This window comes from Hypanus sabinus, chromosome 5, assembly GCF_030144855.1.
Source record: "Hypanus sabinus isolate sHypSab1 chromosome 5, sHypSab1.hap1, whole genome shotgun sequence".
Lineage (NCBI taxonomy): Eukaryota > Metazoa > Chordata > Chondrichthyes > Myliobatiformes > Dasyatidae > Hypanus > Hypanus sabinus.
Window position 1 is genome coordinate 143,464,764 of NC_082710.1, and position 24,225 is coordinate 143,488,988.

The 24,225-nt window shown below is 45.3% G+C and overlaps 1 protein-coding gene across 7 annotated transcripts in view; it reads right to left on the reverse strand.

The window, feature by feature from the left end:
* dock9b (dedicator of cytokinesis 9b) overlaps positions 1–24,225 on the reverse strand; it is a 329,527-nt gene that overhangs the window by 53,234 nt on the left and 252,068 nt on the right. For 3 of the 7 annotated variants that reach the window (XM_059970491.1, XM_059970489.1, XM_059970490.1), the window contains exons 33-40: positions 22,970–23,093; positions 22,082–22,215; positions 20,550–20,723; positions 15,081–15,189; positions 13,533–13,599; positions 12,176–12,223; positions 7,641–7,783; positions 1,787–1,902 (exon numbers count right to left, since the gene is read on the reverse strand). In XM_059970491.1, coding sequence (XP_059826474.1) covers positions 1,787–1,902; positions 7,641–7,783; positions 12,176–12,223; positions 13,533–13,599; positions 15,081–15,189; positions 20,550–20,723; positions 22,082–22,215; positions 22,970–23,093 — 915 coding nt within the window. Of the gene's footprint in view, positions 1–1,786; positions 1,903–4,455; positions 4,500–7,640; positions 7,784–12,175; positions 12,224–13,532; positions 13,600–15,080; positions 15,190–20,549; positions 20,724–22,081; positions 22,216–22,969; positions 23,094–24,225 lie in introns of all 7 variants that reach the window. The other 4 variants (XM_059970495.1, XM_059970492.1, XM_059970496.1 and 1 more) reach the window with 2 other exon arrangements.

Below are 24,225 nucleotides of genomic sequence, written 5' to 3' on the forward strand. Positions count from 1 at the left end.
CCCTTTGGCCCATCTAGTCAATGCTGAACCATTTAAACTGTCTAGTCCCATTGATTTGCAGCCAGTCCATAGCCCTCCATACCACTGCCATCCAAGAACCTCTCCAAACTTCTCTTAGACATTGAAATTGAGCTCGTGTGCACCACTTGCACTGGTAGCTTGTTCCACACTCTCATACCCTTCTGTGTGAAGAAATGTCTCCTCATGTTTCCTTTCAACTTTTCATCTTTCACCCTTACCCCATGACCTCTAGTTGTAGTCCCACCCAACCTCAGTGAAAAAAGCCTGCTTGCATTTACCCTCATAATTTTGTGCACCTCCATCAAATTTCCCCTCAATCTTCTACGTTCCAAGGAATGAAGTCCTAACCTGTTCAAGATTTTCGGAAAAATCAGGTCCTCCAGACCCAGCAACATCCTTGTAAATTTTTTCTGTACTCTTTCAACCCTACTTACAGCTTTCCTGTAGGTATAGGTGACCAAAACTGCATACAATACTCTAAATTAGGTCTCACCAACATCTTATAAATTTCAACATAACATCCCATCTCCTGTACTCAACACACTGATTTCTGAAGGCCAATGTGCCAAAAGGTTTCTTTACAACCCTATCTACCTGTGACGCCACTTGCAATAAGTTCCAAGATCCCTTCGCTCTACCACACTTTGTCAGGGCAAGACCTACCCTGAATGGTCCGACCGAAGTGAAACACTTCGCACTTGTCTACAATAAATTCCACCTGCCATTTTTCAGGCCATTTTTCCATCTGGTCCAGATCCCACTGCAACTGCTGACAGTTTTCCTCGCTGTCCACTGCACCCCCCCAATCTCGGTGTCATCCGCCAATTTGCCAATCCTGTTAACCACATCATCATCCAGATTGCTGACGTAGATGACAAACAATGGAACCAGCACGGATCGCTGCGGCTCTCCTCTAGCCGCAGGTCTCCAATCAGAGAGGCAAACACCTATAGAGGCACAAGTTTAAATCCCACAACAGTGGCTAAGGGATTTTCATACTTTATTATATCAGAGCTGTTGCTTCACAGGTCTAGAAACTTGGGCTCAATCCTGACCTCAGGTGCTGCCTGCATGGAGTTTGCACATTCTCCCTGTTTACTCTAGGTGTTCCATTTCTTTCGCACACTCCAAAGGCGTGCAGGTTGATGGGTTAACTGCCCCTAATGTAGGGCGGGTGGGACAACTGCAGGGAAAATTAGTCGGGTTGGAGAAATGAACTGCTCTGTGAGCCTGCACTGATTCGATGGGCCAGATGGCCTCCTATTGGCATCATGAAAGAAAAATGAACGTTCTTCAGCATTTGTCATCACTGTGGTCTCAAGCCTCAGTTTCCATTCCACTTCCAGTCCCGTGACCTTGGGATCCCTATACCCCTCCAGTACCCATCACAGCCCTGTGCTCCAGAATTCCCTCTGCCTCTGGGTCACCTGTCTGGCTTTCTGGATCGCCCGTCTATTAATATAACTCTTCTCCTTTCATTTGGAAGAGGACTAACCCCAACAGATACCAGAGTGTGAAGTGAGAGGGTGTGACAGGAGTGTTGTCTCATACCATCAGTGAAGGTTAGTATCTCATGTGACCTTTTTCTTTGAGTAATACACACAAGATGCTGGAGGAATTCAGGGCGTCAGTCAGTATCTATGGAGGGGAATAAACAGTTGACATTTCGGGCCAAGACCCTTCACATCCCGATGGAGGGTCTCAGCCCAAAACGTCGACCATTCATCACTTACCATTGCCTTCCGCACCACTTGGAGAACCTTACCTTAAAAACGTGCGTGAACAGGGACATTCTATCCAGCACAGTCAGACACACTTCAGTCGCAATGTTGGCCTCCAGGAGTGACTGATGAATGACATCAGCGTCAGAATGTCCGTAGCCTGGTTAAAGGGAAAGTTTTATTACCACAACATTCAGTACCAATGGCCCACCTAAATCACAGCTCATAGGCATAAATTTCACAACTTAAAATGAAACAAAGAACACCTCTAAATAAGACCGATTGCTTCTTTGCTGCTGTAAATGACAGAACTTCAAAATCTACCTCATTTACTGTTCTGTGTTGTAAAATCTCAACATGCCGTGAAGACACTGTGACATTACATAAATAGGATTGAAAGGGAAACTATATCGGCCATGAAAACGGGGGAGCAGACTTGATGGGTCAAATGGCTCCTATGTCTTTGGTTTAAGTGTGATGTGATGTAGAATGGAAGGACTTTTTCTCAGGAGTGAAGGTTTTGTTAAATGAGAATAAATTCTAAGTAAACCCTTTCTCTGCCTTGCCTTCACTAACACTCCTGATCTTGTGTACTGGTGAAGGTGCATCATTTCTTTGACAAGTTTGGACCCAGTGACAACAAAGGAGCTTATGATACATTTTAAATCAAGAGGGGAGCCTGCAGGAGGGGATAGCCTTGACCCTCCTGGTGGTGAAGGTAGGGAGGGGGTTTCGGAGGATGTTGTAAGCCTCTGTGTTGGAGGGAAGTTGTTAGGGTACTGGCTGAACTGCTTCGTCCTGGATGTGAACAGAGATCTCAGATTCCCACTGCCCTCCTGACTTCACCCTTTAACGGCTCGAACTGTTACAGGACCTTGACACTCCCAACATGAAAAAAAATGGTTCCTTACAGGTGCCTTTGAGTTTGCTTGTACAAGTTCAACGTTGGCTTTACGGCTTTTATATCATTACCCCAACCACCCTGACAGAGATTAGTGAGTCCTGTACACTCACCTGACAAAGTGTGCAGGACTCAATAACTCCTGTCATTTAGGAAGAAATGCAGCGATCAGAAGGTTTATATAACTGGAACACTGAGTGACTAATGCTGATTCACATTTTACTATGAACATTCCCACAAACCACTCCTCTATCCCTCGGTTGTATAAGTAAATCCCAACTTAAGTCTATAATAAATGTGAAACTTAAATAGTTTAAATAAGGAACGAAATTTGCCTTTGGTTAAGACAATACAGAAAAGGCTATTTGTTGTATTCCATATTCAAATTTTGGTTTCCTTGAAGCCAACCGACCTGGATTTTGGACATTGGGTACAATGTGGAGTCACCCAATATTGCAAGCCACCAAAAATAAATTTCTTCCTCTCAGTCCCTCAAAGTTCTTTAATTGTCTCAGAACACGCATTTACTAACAAGATACCAGTTGATGTTTGCCCAAAGTCATCTCAAACTGAGAGGAGCAAAGATTTTGGACTTGACTCTCCAACAGCCAATGGGGGTATGTGGTGTTCCTTCTCTTGGAGGTGGTGTGACCCTCTGGTCAACTCTCAGGGCAGGTCTCTAACTCTCCCAAAGCTCCTTCCTTGCAAACACTCTCAGCTCATTGGCGTTCTTACTGCTCCTCACGGTGCCCAGGTAGTCTCCTGCTCTGATCTATATGTGTGACACAACGATGCAGTGTCCTGAACTCTGGCAGTGATTAGGAGGGACAAAAATAGCCGTCCACCGCAATGAGCAACTTCTCCACCAATGCATGGAAATCGCTGACCTGACAGCAGTATCTGGTAAGGCACCAGGTCCTTTCAGACCAAGGGTTGCCAACCTGGGGTCCACAGACCCCTTCAGTTAGTGGTAAGGCTCCACGGAATAAAATGTTTGGGAACCCCTGCTTCAGACTTCCTGAAGGCAACCACAAACAATCGACAGGAAGAGTACCACATCTCACCCATTTCCAACCTGTGGTAGAGTGTGCAGGTCCAAGATGGGACTCAGTCACCTCAGAACCAACAGAACGGAACTGGACACAAATACCAAGGGACTGGGGTGAGCAGAAAGTGACCTTTTAATTTGCTGCTGCTCCTGCTAAAGTTCTCATAACCGTAACAATTCTCCACTGAAAATCTGAAATCAAGAAAGGATTTCCCACTCTTTACAATGGTGCCTACGTTTCAAAAATGCAAACGGGATTATATAAATTCCAGTTTTTCTTCTGTCTTCTGATGCCTCAGAGAGCTTAAACGTTATCCCCTCCAGGGCCTGGTGATCTACTGATCCTGTCTAAAACACGGTGTGCACCATGAGCAATTCCTATCCATCCTGCATCAAGTGTAGCTCACAGCAAGAAGGGACTTCCCTCACCCTCCACACTAACTGTCGGGGCTTACTCCCCCCAGATCACCGGCCAGGATTTTAAGGGACAACGCCGTTATTTGAGGGTGGCGCCCAAACTATACCTCGGATTTGGGTTGAGAGTCAAAAGCGTGAAATGGTGCAGACCTAAACCAAAAGAGATGATAAGCTCCAGTCCGCGAGGAGTAGTGTCACTGACCAAGGAACAGAATTAACCCTTCCCTCAGAGACAGTTACAGGATACATATCTGAAGGGACAGGCTGCGAATTTGGGAACCTCTGCCCCTCTGGGATCAGAGCTGTAGCAACAACAAACCAACAAACGTAACCTTGCTGAGTCTTACCATTGTCTACAGAAATCCCAAGAACACTGGAAACCTTTCTTACACTGGAAACAGAGATAAGGTCATTTTATTACAAGGATACCGTCACCAGTAACACAGTCTTAACATGGACCCACATTCCTATTGGCTTTTAACAGGAGTACAGCAGGATAAATATTTAACATTACCAAATTTTGTCTCATCATTTGTTCCAGGAGCCAAATATATATATTTTTTAACACATTCGTTGTGAAGAGTCTCTCTCCCTCCCCCTCCCCCCCACAGTTTAAAAAAATGAATCTTAAATTATTTTGGTGACACTTAATTCAACAGATCAACATTTCGCAGAATTGCAAACATTTCCTTGGTCCATGAAAAGTTATAAAAAGTTGGGAACACCCACACACACGCATACGCAGGTAAACAATGAGGAGGTAAGAACCCTGACACACAATAATCTGTTTATGCTGTGAGCTGAGGACGTATCGTTCTGTTGACACACATAACCAACACATCACCTTGTTAAACAAACTTGATCTGCAGTTATTTTTGTACACCTGCCACACTCTGCGTCGCTGAGGTATTCTTACAATGGCAGCATGTACTTCGGAATGCGTCAGTTACTAAGTTATACACTGATCAATTACATTAGTGTGTCAGTCTTGGTCAGTGGTATGGTCAGGTCACGTTAATGGGGCAGCAGACTGGGTGAAATGAAGGGTGAGCAGCAATGGGAAACTGAACCTGCAGGGATTAGTGCAGTCATTTGCCAACGTAGGTGTAAATTATAATTAAAAATTGTTACATTTGCCTGTGTTTTTAAAGCCTATTACAGTGAACACTATTAACCAAAAAGCAAGCTAAACCAAATGTAAAATGAGACTTTAATTCCTATCAGTATCCTAAGCAACTGGTGAGATTATGCAGTGAAAGACTGTTCATGACATTGAAATAATTCAGGACTTATCAGTTTTTAGAAGAATTCTCAATGTGAGTTCAGATAGAGGGAATTAATCCCAATGTGATCCAGATGTTTAATCTTGAAACCTGGCTGAATCCCATAAACTCGATAACTAGAACCAGTTGATCAGAGTTCTCAGAAAGACACTAATATTAGCACAGCAAATGAAAGCAAGACATCTGTGGAAATAAATAGCAAACCAAAAAAGGCCATCAAACCATATCAGAGACTGACTGAAAGTTGATAAGTGAATAAGGGACTGTACTTGCTCATTACAATTGAAGTCAATGCAGATATCTATGTTGGAAAGCATTATTGTTTCTTGCAGGTCTACGAGGACATAGTTTTGTCTTTGTTCCCCTTTAAATGGGGAAGATGCGTTATTACGAGTGTACATAATAAAGAACTACAGTTTCCAGTGGGCAATGTGGGCAGTTCACTCCAGGAGTGTAAGATACATTGGCCAACTGCTCGCCTGCACTCAGTGATAGGCCGAAGCCCACTGTAAATAAAATGTTTCAGCATTAACCCGTGTAAAATTTGTCTTTGTTAAGACAAACAGGTCAATGATGGATCACAATGAACCACATTTAGGGGCAGGAGAGTGGGTGCCCAGAGGCCACAATGTAAGAGGGATTGGCAGACTAGTAGTGCAGACTATTATCTAAATGGGGAGAAAATTTAGAGGTGCAGAGGGACTGAGCAGTCCTTGTGCAAGATTCCCAGAAGGCTAATTCACAGGTTGGGTCTGCTATAAAGAAGGTAAATGCAATGTTGGCATTTATTTCAAGAGGAACAGAATATAAAAACAAGGAGATAATGATGAAACTTTGTAAGACATTAGTCAGGATGTATTGTCATTGGAGCGAGTCCAAAGGAGATGCATGAGGATGATTCCAGGAATTAAGGGATTTACACATGAGGAGCATTTGGTAGTTTTGGGCCTGTACTCACTGAGATTCAGAAGAATGCATGGGGATCTCATTGAAACCTACCAAATGTTGAAAGGTCTAGATAAGGTGGATGTGGAGCAGATGTTTCCTCTGGTGGGGGTATCCAGAACTACAGGGCACAGCCTCAAAATTGAGGGGCGACCTTTTGGAACAGAGGTGAGGAGGAATTTTTTTTTAGCTGAAGAGTGGTGAATCTGTGGTCTGCTCTGACGCAGACTGCCGTGGAGGCCAAGTCCGTGGGTATATTTAAAGCAGATGATAGATTCCTGATTGCTCAGGGCATCGAGGGATATGGTGAGAGGGTTGAATGGGATCCCGATCAACAATGATGAAATGGCAGAGCAGACTCACTGGCCTAATTCATCTCCTCCTTTTTAGGGCATAGGGACCGGGGGAAGAGGGGAAATTGTGAAAAATTGCTCACTCAGCACATTGTTGCGGTTTGTAACATTTAGTTGGATCGCGAAGTAGATTCTGTCAAAGAAATAACTGGAAAAGTGAAAACTAGCAGGAGTTGTGGGGTATAGTACAGAGGCCGTGGCTCCAACTAGATGGATCTTTCAATGAGCCGACAAGTCACCAATGGGCTGAACAGCTCGCTATATACAACCGAGTTTCATCCTGACCTCCGTGCTGTTTGTGCGGAGCTTGACCATGTGGATTTCCTCTGGGTGCTCTGTGTTTTCCCTGCATCAAGGATACGCTGTCAGAGGTTAATTGGTTACCTTTAATGTGTAAGGAAGTGCAGCCTGAATAAAGGGGGAGTCGATGAGTGTGTGCTTGAGAGAATAAGTAGTTGGGTCACAGGGAAATCAGGAAGGGGTGGGCAACTGAGGATTGCTCCCTTAGGAAGCGACATGGAGCAGATGGGTTCATTCTGACTCGTGACAGTTTTGTTTGAGAAATAATATGGAGTTCAGCAATAGAAAATTAATTTCTGCTTCGCCAATAACTTTACGGGCTTGTTAATAAATACATAATGTTAACTGAGTAATGGTAGTAACTCCTTTAACTAGAGCATCCGTCCCCAGAGAAAGTGAAAAAATAAGTTCCACAATACACTCTTATCTGATGATATAAACGACACTTCTGGACCATCAACGGTTATGAGTTGCATCTGCAAAATGTTCCAAATCTGTTCCATCCCCGACTGATTTTTGTTGGCGTGCTTTGTTTCAGCCAATGGGAAACGTGGTGGTCCACAACCATGCTCTGGGGGTGGTGTGCTACGTCTGTACAAAGGAGGGATTGCACTGATACCCTTGACCGTCCCTAGATGCCAGGTGACTTACTGTGGTTAAAAGTGTAAGAGTTATCCAGGCTGCTCAGCTGCTGCAATCTGGCATGCATCATTCCTGCTCTATTGCGAGAAACAGGCAACGTTTGAGCTCTTTTCTCATGTGTAATACTCATGGGTCCTAACCCCTCTTGGTTCCTGCAAGATGGGGAAATGGGACAGAGCAAAGGTTAATGTCAGCACAATGCCGCAAAAGCCGAGGTGTTAGCGAAGCAGTCTTACTTTACAGCATGTCATTGAACTGGTTAGTCTACTTTTCCTATATTAACCGCACTTGGCCTCAATTGCCATCACTTAAAATGGAGGTATCGTCACCAGCCGATGTTCTAAGCCTAAGGAATTTTTGGTTCTCAAAATTTAGAAGCAATTGGAACAACAATTGGAAGTTGAATGCTCAACTTCATTCCGGTCGGCACAATACAATGTAAAGCTCAAATAATTACAAGTGAGTGTGAGTGAGGACACTGCCATCTAGTGGTTAAAGGCCAGAAAATCAACTGCAATAGCCAAGCACAATACAGTTAGTGACCACTTTCATAGGGACAGGAGTGGAACACAGCGTGACCCTCTGTGATCGCCCATCCACTTCAAGGTTCGTCATGGTTAGTTGAGTTACTCTCACCTTCCTGTCAAGCTCGAACCAGCCTCTCCATTCTCCTCTTACCTTTCCTTTGCCTGCAGAACTGCAGCTCAATGGATTTTTTTTTGTTTCTAGCACCATTCTCTGCAAAATCTCGGGAGATCTGCAGTTTCTAAGATACTCAAACTTGCCTGGCACCAACAATCATTCCATCGTCAAAGTCACTTGGATCAGATTTCTGATGTTTGGTCTGAACCTCTTGACCACACCTGCATGCTTTGAATTGCATTGAGCTGCTGCCACATGATTAGCTGATTCGATATTGGCATTAACGAGCAGACGTATGCAATAAAGTGGCCACTGAGTGTAAAGTAAAGGGACTGCTGCAATTGTTTTCACCTGTTGCAGAAGTTCCCAAGCAGCAGAACACCCAACGGTACAAACAACACACGCAAGCAATGGGGAGCGTATAACATGCAAAGCAACATGAAGTCAGATCTTACCCAAGAAGGGAAGGAGCCATACATATTTACTGTTTTGAGTTTAGCTTTTGCCATCGTGCAGGTGTGAAATGGAAAGAGAAAGTAGAATGTGTGTTAGGAGTAACTGGTGAATTCACTGCACCATACCACCACCCAGAGTTCATTATCAGAGACTAGACCAGGTTAGTTTGTATAGAAATACTAGAAAATACGACCCATCCAACCAGAAGAATAAGTCAAAAAAAGCTTCATAAAATTAACATTAGTTTCAGAAGTAAAGCTTCACAATCAGAGAATCACTCCAGTGTTTGGAAAAAAAAACATTTTCAAGCAAATTGATAGTGTCCTGTAAAAAGATTTACCACACATTAATTAGCAATTGTGCATTTGGGGAGAGCAGAATGGTGGGTTATGGTCCCGGAACGAGTAGATAGGGTGAAGCAGAAAAGCAGGTCAGCACAGACTAGACGGGCCAAAGAGCCTGTTTCTGTGCTGTGGTGCTCTACGGTTTTACCTAACTGAAGTGGAAATCTTTATCATTTAGTTCAGGGATCACTGGGAACAGAGTTAGCAGCTTTGAATTGACTAGGAACTTGTCAGCTGTCAAGCCAATGTTACGCCAGCTCGCTTCTCATTTAAGACCCATACAAAATATATAGTGGGACAAAAAGGAATGATTTATTTTCATTCTAAATAATGCTTAGTACTATTTGAGACTGGAGCGTCATTAAAAACCATCAGTAATAGTTTAACCAGATTAGTGTAGGAAGTACAACAGCTGATCTCTGCACAGTAAGATCCCACAAAACTACCATGGCCATGATCAGATTATCTGCTTTATAGCCCTTTGCCTGGGGGATAAATATTACCCTGGTCATGTGGCATAGACTTAACATCCTCGAATATATAACAGTATATCTGTTTACGATTTACGTCAACGATTTAGATGAAGGCATTGAGAATAACATCAGCAAGTTTGCTGATGATACTAAGCTGGGTGGCAGTGTGACATGTGATGAGGATGTTAGTAGAATTCAGGGTGACTTGGATAGGCTGGATGAGTGGGCAGATACTTGGCAGATGACGTTTAATGTGAATAAGTGTGAGGTTATCCACTTTGGGAGTAAGAACAGGAAGGCAGATTATTATCTGAACGGTGTAAAGTTAGGTAAGGGAGACATACAAAGAGATCTAGGAGTCCTTGTTCATCAGTCACTGAAGGTGAATGAGCAAGTGCAGCAGGCAGTGAAGAAGGCTAATGGAATGTAGGCCTTTATTACAAAGGGAATTGAGTGCAAGAGCAAGGAAATATTCTTGCATTTGTACAGGGCCCTGGTGAGACCACACCTGGAGTATTGTGTACAGTTTTGGTCTCCAGGGTTAAGGAAGGACATCCTGGCTGTAGAGGAAGTGCAGCTTAGATTCACAAGGTTAATTCTTGGGATGTCAGGACTGTCTTACGCAGAGAGGTTAGAGAGACTGGGCTTGTACACGCTGGAATTAAGGAGATTGAGAGGGGATCTGATTGAAACAAATAAGATTATTAAGGGATTGGACAAGATAGAGGCAGGAAATATATTCCAGATGCTGGGAGAGTCCAGTACCAGAGGGCATGGTTTGAGAATAAGGGGTAGGTCATTTAGGACAGAGTTAAGGAAAAACTTCTTCTCCCAGAGAGTTGTGGGGGTCTGGAATGCACTGCCTCGGAAGGTAGTGGAGGCCAATTCTCTGGATGCTTTCAAGAAGGAGCTAGATAGGTATCTTATGGACAGGGGAATCAAGGGATATGGGGACAAGGCAGGAACCGGGTATTGATAGTACCATTGATCAGCCATGATCTCAAAATGGCGGTGCAGGCTCGAAGGGCCGAACTGTCTACTTCTGCACCTATTGTCTATTTAAAACGTGCTTACCAGTATCAAAGGAACCTCTTTGAGCTGTGGTTGAAGGAGTCTGACCCAGGGTGGGTTCGGGCTGGTTTTGGGAAAAGCTACCGTTTGATTTGCACGAATTGACAGATTATCTCAAGCAGCACTGAAGCAGAGCTGATGAAAACTACTGGCAAAATCTCAACCCTGCTTCTCGATGTGACAGAGGCTTCACTATTCTTGCTGACACTTAAGCCCAGCTTGCCCCTGTGGTGCCCCAACCCACAACATCCTCCACCTGGTCCAAACATGCCCTCCCACCAAGATCCCACACGGCTTTGCTGCAGCGCAGCGGTGCGGCCACAAGCTGGAGGAGTAGCTCGACAAAAAGCAACTAGAAATCTGGAGAGAGTAACATCTGCCATGGGAAACAACACCTCACACTTACTGGCCACTGAGGCAGTGATTATTAATGTTATTAAAGCTGATGCTAGCTATTGCACAGGGAGAATCATTCCGTTTATAGGAATAACACTGCTGGGTCCCAGCTTTAAGACTGCTTAGTTTATGAAAGGTCAAGATAAAGTGGACATGGAAAGGCTATTTCCAATAATTGGGAATCCAGGACCAGAGAGCACAGCCTCTGGGACAGAAGGTTGTCTCTTCAGAACAGAGACTGAGGAGGAATTCCCTCAGCCAGAGAGTGGTGAATCTGTGGAATTTGTTGCCTTTCAGTTGTGGAGGCCAAGTCATTGGGTATACTTAAAGCAGAGGTTGATAGGTTCATGATTTGTAAGGGGGGCAAAGGCAGGAGAATGGGGTTGAGAGGGTAAATGAATCAGCCATGACTGAATGGCAGAGCAGACTGGATGGGCTGAATGGCCAAAAATTTTGTTCCAATGTCTTATGGTCTCTTTGATCCATCACCCTGGTCATTCTCTCTTTTCTCTGTCTCCCCACCAATTCCATCGTCAGGAGATACAAAAGTTTGAGAACACATACAACCATGCTCAAGGACAGCTTCTATCTCGCTGTTATGAGAACCTGGAACCGACCTCTTCTAAGATAGAGATGAACTCCTGATTCTAAAATCTACCTTGGCAAGACCCCTGCACTTTATTTGTTTAACTGCACTGCACATTCATTGTAATAGTGATGCGGTATTCCACTTTCACCTGTTGTTTTTCACTTTGTACTACCTCAGTGAATTTATGTATGGAATGGTCTGCATGGATACCAGGCAAAGGAAAATTTTCTGTATCTTGGACCATGCAATAGCAATAAACCTTTGGCAGCAATTATTGCATTACTGTTTGAAAGATCTCACTGTGCAGCCCAGAGCTTTTTCAGATTTCCTCAAAGGTTCTTAATTGACTGTGAAGCATTTTTGTGGGGAGTTTTTTGGTTTAGAAAGGGGTTCACCACATTTTTTATGCCATGGACCAATACCATTAAGCAAGGGGTCTGCAGACCCCAGTTTGGGCACCCCTGCTTTAGATGGTCCTATAGAAAAGCAAAATATTCTCTCTTCCCTCGTCTAATATCTGAAAAGAAACACACACCAGCATTCCTGAGCAAAGAACAGAATCAGGACCAGTACCTTGCAATGTATCGTTTCCCCATGTAACGGAACTGGTGAAGACAGACTCTGTTGAAAAGGAAGATTTAATTTTCAGCATTGCATTATTGAATACATAGTTTCGGATACCACTTGGATAATGAATCATCAACAACACCAAAGACTGGTCAGCACCTTGTAAACACAAAGAAATATGCCTCCCATCTATACATGTAATAAATAGATTTTTCCTTAATAAATCAGAGGTGAGATAGGGAAACCGTTTCACTGATTGAGTATGATTTGGATTTGACTGAACGAAGGGGCAGTGAAAAGAGATTCCACAGGGGGATTACAGACAGACTTTGCACCTACACGAGGTGATGTCACAGGAAGGCGGCAGCCATGGCCAGGGACCCCCACCATCCAAGCTCTGCCCTCTTCTGGATGCTGCCGTCGGGCAGGAGGTACAGAAGCCTGAAGACCCACAGCTGCGGGTTCAACGGCAACACCTTTCCCACCACCACTGGGTTCCTAAACTCACCTGAAAACCCCTCTGAGGACATCTTCAGGAGGCGGCACCTCAAGAAGCCAGCATCCATCAGTAATGACCCTGACCATTTGGGACATGCCCTCGCCCTCCTGTTACTACCACCGGGAAGGTGGTACAAGAGCCTGAAAATTTACATTCAGCAATTCGGGAACAGCTTCTTCCCCTCTGTCATGCCACGTTTTCAAACAGTCCACTATTCCTTTTATTGCACTTATTTATGGTTGTAATTTACAGTATCTTCATGCCCTTAGCAACAAAATTCACTTCATATAAGTTAGTGATAATAAACCTGATATATCTGCAGACTCTGCAAGTAAGATCATGGATGTGGAACTAGTTGTGCAGCTACTTCACACAGTTAGCAGAGGCACAATGGACCGACCCATCATCAGAGACCCCCGCCATCCAGGCCACGTTCTCTTCTCACTGCTGCCATCAGGAAGGTGGTAGAGGAGCCTCGGGACCCACACTACCAGGTTCAGGAATAGTTATTACCCCTCAACCAGCAGGCTCTTGTTGCAGAGTGGATTAACTTCATTCGCTGTATCATTGAACTGTCCCCACAACTTATGGACTCTTCATGTCGTGTTCTCAAGACTGGTTTCTTATTTATTATTATTGCTTTTCTTTTGTATTGGTACAGTTTGTTGCCTTTTACACAGTGGACTGTCCTGTGCAGTCTTTTAGTGATTCTACTGTGCTTCTTGGATTTACTGTGAATACCCGCAAGAATAACGAATCTATATGGTGATATATATGTACTTTGATAATGAATTTACTTTGCCCAGTCTTTGGAACAACATGATTCTCCGTTGCTGCAAGGATCCCGTGCTCAAATACACTCACTCTAAGATGGTGAAGAAGTCCATCGTCTCTGAGCTAGAAGCTTTGTTCCAGTAAGTAATCAGCGCATCTATAAAATAAACAAGTAATTATGCATTATTCCCTCAGCCATTATAAGAATGAAGCTTCAATGATGTGACCAAAACCTCCCCCAGTTCCAGGCGACTCCTAGCCCATGACTGCTTGAGGTGGTTGAGTGTTTGGGATGGCACTTCACATCTCAAAGCCAGAGGATCCAAGTGTAAACATCAGGGGAAGAGTCCACCTCACATACCACCCACCCTTCCCTGCAGCCTGCTCCACAGACGTCAGTGGAAGGATTTGCAGTGGCCCGCTGAAAAGAAGCAGAGAAACAAGTCATCCTCCAGCAGGAGGAGGAGAAAGGAATGTAAAAGCTACAGTTGGGCCGGAAGTAGGCCATTCGGTCCCTTGATTCTGTCCTACCATTTGAAAAATATCATGTCTCATCTTTTATCTCAGTACCGCCTGCTCCTAATGTCCACTTTTCCGTAAGAAATAGTTTTAATTACTTATAATGAGGGCATAACTCTATAATTACTGTGATATAAAATGACTTTGCCATCCAAAATGTATTTATTTGTTTATTGATGAAGTGCATAACAAGCCCTACCAGCCAGCAACCCCCAATTTAACCCCAGCTTGATCACAGGACAATTTACAACGACCAACTGGACTGTGGGAGGACACTGGAGCACCTGGAAAGCCCAGCTGATCGGAGGGAGAATGTGCAGACTCCAGCCAGAGAACACCCGAGGTGGGGATCAAACCGGGGTCTCGGGCACCTGCGAGGCAGTTGCACCACTGCGCTGCCTTTCCCTCCTCCCACGGGTCGGTTTCGGGGGAAGACAGAGGTAAATTTGTTTAACCCACTCTAGTGGTGTCCATCTGGAGAACCCAGACACCACATCGGAAAGTCTCTGCTCCCTTCTCCCCAGGCCTCTCGGAGGAGAGGTGCTCAGAGCTGCCTACCATGTTCTTGAAGTGGTTTAACAACAGCTCCGTGCAGCATCTGGGTCTCCTTTACCCAATGCAATTACAGACACTCAGCGGCCATTTCATTAAGGGGCACCTGTAAACCTGCTCGTTAATGCAAATTAGGGTCCTTCTCGTCAACCCCTTCAGTCCGACCGTCATGGTGGTTCAGCTTCGCTGCATTCCAGGATTGGCCGCAGCCCACCTCCAACAGGCCGGACCGGTTTCCAGTGGGTTACTGACTCCTTGCTGAGACGATGCAGAATTGTTTCCACATAAAGGGTGGTCTCAATGTGGAATGAGCTACAATAACAACTTCAACGAGACAGCTGGACAGGTCCATGGATTGGGAATGCCTGGACTGTTATGGGCCAAACAGAACGAGCTTAGATGACATCTAAATCATCTTGGGCCAGTTGGTCTGGAGGGCCTTTTTCAGTGCTGTACAGCTCTAGCAGAAATCCCCTTAGTTATTCCATCCGTCCTAGTTCTTGTAGCAACTAACCAAATGGAAATTCCCAAGGGAAAGGGGGCACTTGTCCGCTGCTGGGTGCTTACCCTCAGACATGCTCTTCAACACGTGCAGGAAGCACATGAGCAGGCTCCTGATCTCCGCCTGCTCCAGCTTGTCACAGCGCACGATGCAGCTTCCGACACAACCGTGGTTCTGAGAGAGAGGGACACACTGGTGAAAACTCGCTCCGGTCGGCCAAGGGCAAAGCAATTTTAAAAGCAAACACCACTTCTCAAACAGGAGGCCGTTCTAACACCCCACTGGAGGTGGTGAGCTGAACAGGTTAGTTTTCAGTGATGACTAGAAAGACCAACCCACACCTTCATACAACATCGGTAGAACCACCAAGCCATGCAATAATCAGTACACTGTTGTATGATGACACAAGCAAAATCAGCTCCATTTATCCGGTGCCTATCAGACTTGCCAAAACTCATCTCAGACCACGTCAGGAGCAAACTGGGCCTCTCAGCCTTTTCCAGCATTCAACAGATCAGCAACCCCACTCTCTTGCCTTGTCCCTGTAACCCTTAAACCCCTTAAGAATAAAGAACCTATCAATCGCTGATTAAAGAAATCTATCATCCTCACTGATCTGATCTTGAGGTGACTCCAGACCCACCAAACCAGATGACAATTAACTACTCCCCCATTGCTTGACCCAGGAACAATTATGAATTGGGAGAATGTGTCGACATTGCCAGCAACATCCGCTTCTTGTGAATTAACTAAAAAGAGTGCAGGGATGAGGGGTTCGATAAAATACCAGATGAGTCACCATGGGGGCTTAGTTGGGGGAGCTAATGTGGACAGGAGGAAGAGAGGCACAGCTTTCTCAAAGAGAAGTGGGAGAAAGAAGTGGGGTTGGTACTTTCAGAGGAAGTTTGGGGGGGAAATATGCAGCTTTCAGTGGTTTTCAACTAACTCTTTGGTTTGGAGAGAACATTGCTGGAAAAATACTGTAAGATACTTCAAGACCCCATACCAGGAAAAACATAAAGACACAAATGTGGTGTGTTGGAGAAGGTGGCAAATCATTTCCAAATTCCTTGAGATTGCCCTAAATTATGCTTATATTGGAAAGGTATTCACAGAACATTAGTTAAGGTATTTAAGATACAGATAACCTGGACTTTGTGACTCTCTATTTGGGGCATGTATTGTTTTCGGAACAGAAGAAAGATATAAAGCTGCTGCAGGCCCTTTCAGCGGCAAGTAAGAAATCAATCACCAGAAAGTGGCTAAATCCAGTATCACCTACTTTAGAAGATTGGCATGAAATTATTTTGGAAATATTTAAAATGGAAAAGATGACTTACTCCCTGAGAATTCAAAGAAAAAAATTAACAAATTTGCAACAAATAGATTGAATTTATAACCCCAATGCGAGCAGACTTTAGCTGACTCTCCTACATGTTCATACTGCTTTCCTCATCAACATAGTGATAGTGCTAACGTTAAGATCCCTTGGTTTGAATGTTCACTGTTTTAGTTAGAACCATAGAACATTACAGCACAGAAACAGGCCTTTTGGCCCTTCTTCTCTGTGCCGAACCATTTTCTGCCTAGTCCCACCGACCTGCACCTGGGTCATATCTCTCCAAACCCCTCTCATCCATATACCTGTCCAAGATTTTCTTAAATGTCAAAAGTGAGCCCGTATTCATCACTTCATCTGGCAGCTCAGTCCACACTCCCACCACTCTCTGCGTGAAGAAGCCCCCACTAATGTTCCCTTTAAACTTTTCCCCCTTCACCCTTAACCCATGACCTCTGGTTTTTTCCTCCCCTGGCCTCAGTGGAAAAAGCCTGCTTGCATTCACTTTATCTATACCCATCATAATTTTATACACCTCTATCAAATCTCCCCTCATACTCCTACGCTCCAGGGAATAAAGTCCTAACCTATTCAACCTTTCTATGTATCTCAGTTTCTCAAGTCCCGACAACATCCTTGTAAACCTTCTCTGCACTCTTTCAACCTTATTAATATCCTTCCTGTAATTAGGTGACCAAAACCACACATATTACTCCAAATTCGGTCTCACCAATGTCTTCTACAACCTCACCATTACATTCCAACTCTTATACTCAATACTTTGATTCATAAAGGCCAATGTACCAAAAGCTCTCTTTACAACCCTATCTACTTGTGAAGCCACTTCTAGGGAATTATGTATCTGTACCCCCAGATCCCTCTGTTCTACTGCACTCCTCACTGTCCTACCATTTACCTACCAAGTTCTACCTTGGTTTGACCTTCTGAAGTGCAATACCTCACACTTGTCCCCATTAAACTCCATCTGCCATTTTTCAGTCCATTCCTCCAACTGGTCCAAATCCCTCTGCAAGCTTTGAAAACCTTCCTCACTGTCCACTACACCTCCAATCTTTGTATCATCAGCAAATTTGCTGATCCAATTTGCCACATTATCATCCAGATCATTGATATAGATGACAAATAACAATGGACCCAGCACTGATCCCTGTGGCACACCACTAGTCACAGGCCTCCACTCAGAGTAGCAATCCTCCACTACCACTCTCTGGCTTCTTCCATTGAGCCAATGTCTAATCCAATTTACTACCTCTCCATGTATACCTAGTGACTGAATCTTCCTAACTAACCTCCCATGCGGGACCCTGTCAAAGGCCTTACTAAAGTCCATGTACACAACATCCACTGCCTTCCCTTCATCCTGCCTTCTCTTTTCATTTCTGGAAAACATGGAATCAATGCAAGAAAAAGATTTGGGGAAAAAAATTGATAAAATGAAGTAATAGTAAGTACACAGAGATTGGATACTTATGTTTATGGGTAGCAGCAAACATGAACGTGTTAAGATACAAACACCTACGATGGAAGTTACATAGGGTTACATTTTAGACTAGAAAGAAATGGACCAGAAGAGATACATGGAAATTATTATTCAACCACTATTATTACTATTTTTAACAACTATTATTATTATTTAGTTTAATAGTGTGGAATTACAATTGCACATAACTATTTATTAAGTGCTTGATTATTTTTCTTTTAATATTATCTCAGTGTGTACTTGTGAATGTATAAATATATATAGATTTACACATATATAAAAATAAAAAAGGTCTTATATGTAAAAAAGATTGTGTAATACTTGTGAATACCTTAGTCAAATAAAAAATAAAAAAAGGGGATTCCTCAGCTTGGGCCTCAAAATGAGGCGCAGTCACCAGTGGTAGAACTTTGAATTTAGAGGACGGTCAAAAGTTTAGAACTGGAAGGGGAACAGATGGCACGTGGGGTCAAAGGTGGAAGAGAGATACAGATAATTTAAGTGAGTGGGCAGGGGTCTGGCAGATGGAATACAATGTTGGTAAATGTGAGGACATCCACTTTGGAAGGAAAAAGAGCGAGCAGATTTAAATGGTGAAAAATTACAGGGTGCTGCTGGGCAGGGGGACTTGGGGGTGGCAGAAGGCTGGTTTGCAGGTGCAGCAGGCTATCGGGAAGGCAAACGGGATGTTGGCCATTGCTCAAGGGATTGAATTGAAGAGCAGGGAGGTTATGCTGCAATTGTACAGGGTGCTGGTGAGGCTGCACCTGGAGTATTGCGTGTAGTTCTGTCTCCTTGCTTGAAGAAGGATATACTAGCTTTGGAGGCAGTGCAGAGGAGGTTCACCAGGTTGATTCCAGAGATGAGGGGGATTAAACTATGAGGAGAGATTGAGCCGCCTGGGACTGTACTCCCTGGAATTCCAAAGAATGAGAGGAGATCTTATGGAAACATATAAAATTATGAAAGGGATAGATAAGATGGAGGCAGGAAGGTTGTTTCCACTGATGGGTGGGACTAGAACTAGGGTACATAGCCTAAGACTCGGGGGAGTAGATTTAGGACGGAGATGAGGAGGAACTGCTTTTTCCAGAGGGTGGTGAATCTGTGGAATTCTCTGCCCAATGAAGCAGTGGAGGCTAGCTCAGTAAATATATTTAAGACAAGGTTGGAGAGATTTTTGCATTTTAGGGGAATTAAGGGTTATGAGGAAAAGGCAGGTAGGTGGGGATGAGTCCATGGTCAGATCAACCATGAACTTATTGAATGGCAGAGCAGGCGCAACAGGATGTGATAACAAAGTTAGAATTGCATTGGAGTAGGCAGCAATGAGCCAAGACCGAAATGTGGTTTCCGAAGTGGAATTCTCTTGGGGAAACCTGACCATTCCTGCAACACGAGATTTATGGTCCATTTCCCCCACTCCCCCTTACTGCCCTTGTGGAGATGGGGTGAGCTGTCACCTTGATCGTGTGGTGACGGTGCTCCCGGTGCTGTAGGAGCGGGAGCTCCACTCAGCATAGATGTCATTGGGTAATGTGAAACTGTGACGCTGAGCGGCAGTGTGCCCAACCATCCTACATCCTCCTTTAGTCAGAATAAGAGGAGGATAAAACATTTCTAACCATTAGAATTATCACTAAGCATCAGCTAAGCATCAGCCCATCCCTCACTGATTTCAGTCCCTAGCTGTGTAACACGATGGTACCAGGCTGAGTTTTTACCACTGACGTGATGTGCCGGGAAAACGTACAATTAACGTGATTGCACACCCACGTTCACGCCCATCTCTTGCACCAAACATCAAACTCCACACACACAACAAAGCAACACAACGATCAACAGAGATGCAAGAGCTGTTACTACCAACTCCACCTCAGTGACTGAACAAGCTGGCCTGATGGGAGGCGGGGGCTCCGTTCAGTCCATCTCAAGGGGGCAATGTTGATGTGAGGGGCAAATATTTTTTTACACTTAGTGGAGTAGATTACTGGGGTAGTGGTGGAAGTTGGGAGTCCGGAGGGCTTGTTGATAGACGCATGAATATGGAGGGATAGGGGCGGCACACAGGAGGAGACATTTAGTATAATTCGGCACGAGGATCGGTACATTTTTGGCTGATTGGCCTGTCCAGAACTGTACTGCCTCACATTCTAATGATTTGGCTTTAAATGGCCGAAAATAAGCCGCAACATTATTTCAAGGAACTGCACTGTGAACGGTCCCAAGCCCGGCTACGGAAAGAGTTGGGTTGGGCACGGGGCTAGCAACAACTCTGTAAAAACACAGAGCTACAGAAACTCCAAGGACCTCACCCCTGCGAAAGGGAGGGCCTTCATCTAGAAGACGTATGAAGTCACGTGATGGAAGCTACAAGCCCATGGAAACCTCAGGGCTGATAAACCTTCTGTGACCCAGCAGAACGGCCCAGGGCAAGAGGACTCCGGTGAGATGTTGTGGGGGAAACCGGACCCCAGTGAGAGGGTTCAGTAAATAATCAGTTCAAAGGGCCGAATGTTCTCCTCCTGCCTCAACCCTCAAGTTTCGTGAGGGAAGAACGTTATGGAGACAGTGTATTTGAGATTCACAACTTATAAAACGGCATTTGTCACATCAGGCACTTTCACGAGCTGGTTGGAGTTGTTACTAACAGTTTATTTCACTCAGAGTGTCTGATATACTAGAGTTAAGTACTTCAAGGAGTGGGAGAGACAGGGCAGCATGCAGAATCCTCTCCGGAAGGGCTGGGACGGACAAAACAGAAAAATCCATGGTAACACAGTTCCTCCGTGCGGACTTTGAACCCTCCTCGGCCTCCTGGTTATTCTGTTTAGCCAAAGCAGAGTGCCTCCTGACAAGCCTCTCTCTCTGTTAGTACAAGGAAGAAGGTGACGCAGTCAGGTTTAAAATGAAAGTCTAACGTGAACAGGCAGGCTTTGGTGTGGTCACGAGCATCAGCCGCGGAGGACGAGGTGCAAGCCCTTCCGCCACAGCGGCCACTTCATCAGTCACCCGCTTCAGCTCTGAGACGGCAGAAGCTGGAGCAACACAAGACCAACTGGAGAAGAGACTGCAGCTAATGAAATAAGAAGCAACAGACACAGGGGCTGGGGGACTCGATGGGTCAGGGAGCATCTGCTGAGGGAAATGGACAGTTGAGACCCTTCAACTGGACTGGAAAGAGGGGAGATAACCAGTATAAAGAGGTGGGGGAGCAAGGGCTGGTGGGTGAGGGGAGAGAGGGAATAACGTAAGAAGCTGGGAGGCGATAGGTGGAAGTGACGTAGGGCTGAAGAAGGTGGAATTTGATAGGAGGGGACGGAGCATGGAATAAAGGGAGGAAGGTGGGTGGGGAAGTGTGTGGGTGATGGGCAGATTGAGAGGGCAGGGGTAGGAGGAGGGGAAAATCACTTTTGTGCATTGCTGAAGAAACCAAGGTGTTTTTAGACCCGAAATATCGACGGTTCCCCTCCTTCCATAGGTGCTGCTTGGCCTGTTGAGTTCCTCCAGCCGATTGTCTGTTGCGTCGCATTCAGCATGCTGGGAAGGGTCAGGCTCAAACTGAGCAGCACAACGATGTGGAAGTGGTTCCTGTTCAATGCCTGCTGCTCTGACCGTGAACAGTAACAGAAGTGGGGCTGCATTCCTTCATGCTCAATTGTTCAGAGATTCCCTGAGTGTCAGGTTCCGGAATGAACCAGGCTCCCTTGGTACGTCTCAATCTGACCCGTCAATTCCCAGTGTGAGCCACTATATCGAAAGGCAAACCACCTCAGAGACTGCTGGGAGATGCTGAGCACCAGCAAACTCCGGGCCAACTGGTGGGACACAACACAACCAACAGATGGGCCCCGTCTGAAAGTTTAATCATTAAAGATTAAAGACCTTAAAGATCAGCTTTATCAAACACACGTACATGGAAAGAACGAAACATACAGTAAAATGTGGCAACAACCAACACAGTTTGAAGTTGTGCTTGAGGCAGGCTGCAAGTGTCGCTGGTGTTCTGGCACCAACATGGCACGTCCGCAACTTACTAACCCATAGATCCTTAGAACATGGGACGAAGCTGGAGAACCCGGAGGAAACCCGTGCAGTCACAGGGAGAATGTACAATCTCCTTACAGAGGCAGAATTGAACTTGGGTCACTAGTGCTGTAAAGCATTACGCAACCATACCACCTGGAAACAATGAAGTTTGGCATTACTTGAAAGAGAGAAATTACCTTGTCCAGGGAGTTACTTTTCTCCGCACTTCGTTCAAGAAGACTGGTGCCAGAGTCCGTGCTTATCAGGGAGCCTCTGGAGTCAGCATGCCTCACAGCGTTGATGGACGGGGTAGAGGGCCCATGCGGAGAAGCTGTGGATGGATACAAAACTCACACCACTTGGTCTGCGAGAATGAACCAGGGAACAAAACTTTTAACGTACGAGGAGCGTTAGGTTTCTCTGGGCCTGTGCTCCCTGGAGTTCAGACGGATGGGGGGAGAATTTCATTGAAACCTACTGGATACAGAAAGGTGTGGGCAGAGCAGACATCAAGACGAGTCTCTATCGGTGGCCGAATCCAGAATCCGAGGACACAGCCTCAGAGTAAAGAAACGCTCCCTTTGAAATCAAGATGAGGACAGTGGTGAATCGCTGGACTTCGTTGCCACAGAGGGCTGTGGAAGCCAAGTCATTGGATGTGTTTAAGGGAAAGATCAGCAGGTTCTTGGTTGGTATGGGGGTTTAGGGTTACGGAGAGAGAGCGGGAGAATGGGTTTGAAAAAAATTAGACCTGATTGAAAGGCAGAGCAGATGATGAGCCTAATGGCCTAATTCTGCTCCTCTGCCCTCTGATCCCACGAATCTCCACTGTCGCCAAATTATGCACAGCAAGCCTCAATATGCCCCCCGCCACCCCGCCCCAGGACTTGAGTGTGATGATGCAAGAGTTAGTCTGCTCAACAGATCACTCTGCTCTCAAGCACTGAAATAAATCAAACTGCCAAAGCTGGATATCTGAAACAAAAACAGAACACCCTGGAAAGACTCCGTAGGTCAGGCAGCATCCATGGAGACAGAAACGGGGTCACCGTTTCAGGCCAAAGACCCTTGTATCCGCTCCTTACCTGTACCGGAAATGACTCCGAAAACATCCCTGTGGATGCTGCTGTCCAGCGAGTTTCCGGACCTCTGAGGTGTGGTGGTGCCTGTCCCTGTCTGTAAGATGTGCAGAGGGTCTTCCTTCCTCCCCTGTATGGAAATACAACGTTCGTTCATTTCTCCTTTCGCTGTACCCTTTCCTCCCCTCTTGCCACCTTTCCCTGTGCATCTGTAAAAACCAGGCGCTCTCCCAACATTTCCCCCAGCTCTGATGGACGAATATCAAGCAGAAACCTTATCACCTTTCCTTTCCCCACAGACACTGCCCAACCAGCTGAGCATTTTCATCCCCAGTTCAATTGCATCCATCAGTACTCAAAACTCAGCGAACTCAAACAGGTGGCTCTGGAAGTTAATACGAGATAGAACCAGAAATGCTGGAGGAACTCAGCAGGTCAGCAGTATCGATGGAAATGAATGTTTCGGGTGAGACCCTTCTTTAGGACTGAGAAGGAGGGGGGGGGGGGAAGTGCCAGAATAAAAAGGTGGGGGGTGGGGAAGGAGGCTAATTGGAAGGTGAGAGGTGAAGACAGGTGGGTGGGAAAGGTCCAGAGCCGGAGAAGAAAGAATCTGATAGGAGAGGAGAGCAGATCATAGGAGAAAGGGAAGGAGGAGACCCAGGGAGATCAAACCTTAAAAAAAATTTAGGTCACCCACTTCTCTAAAGCCCTACTGACACCAAATGGACTAAATTTCCGGAGATTTCATCCCAAACACTATTCTCCTAACATCGCTAGCCGTCTTTCAGATGTTTCTTAAACTCTCCTCTTTGATCAAGCTTTAGGTCATTTGCCCTAAAATCTCCTAACATGGCTTGGAGTCAACTTTTCTCAACCTTCCTGGAACATTTTACCATGTTAAGGGGACTCCCTCTGCAATTGGTTCCTTGACTTCCTACCCAAAGACCACAATTTGTGTGACTAGATGATAATATGTCCTCCTTGCTGGTGATCAACACTGGTGCACCTCAGGGGGGTGTGCTTAGCCCACTGCTCTACTCTCTCTATACCCATGACTGTGTGGCTAGACATACTTCAAATACCATCTATAAATTTGCTGACGATACAACCATTGTTGGTAGAATCTCAGTTGGTGACGAGAGGGCGTACAGGAGTCAGATATTACAATAGTGGAGTGGTGTCGCAGCAACAACCTGGCTCTCAATGAAAGACGAAAGAGCTGATTGTGGACTTCAGGAAGGGTAAGATGAAGGAACGCTTAC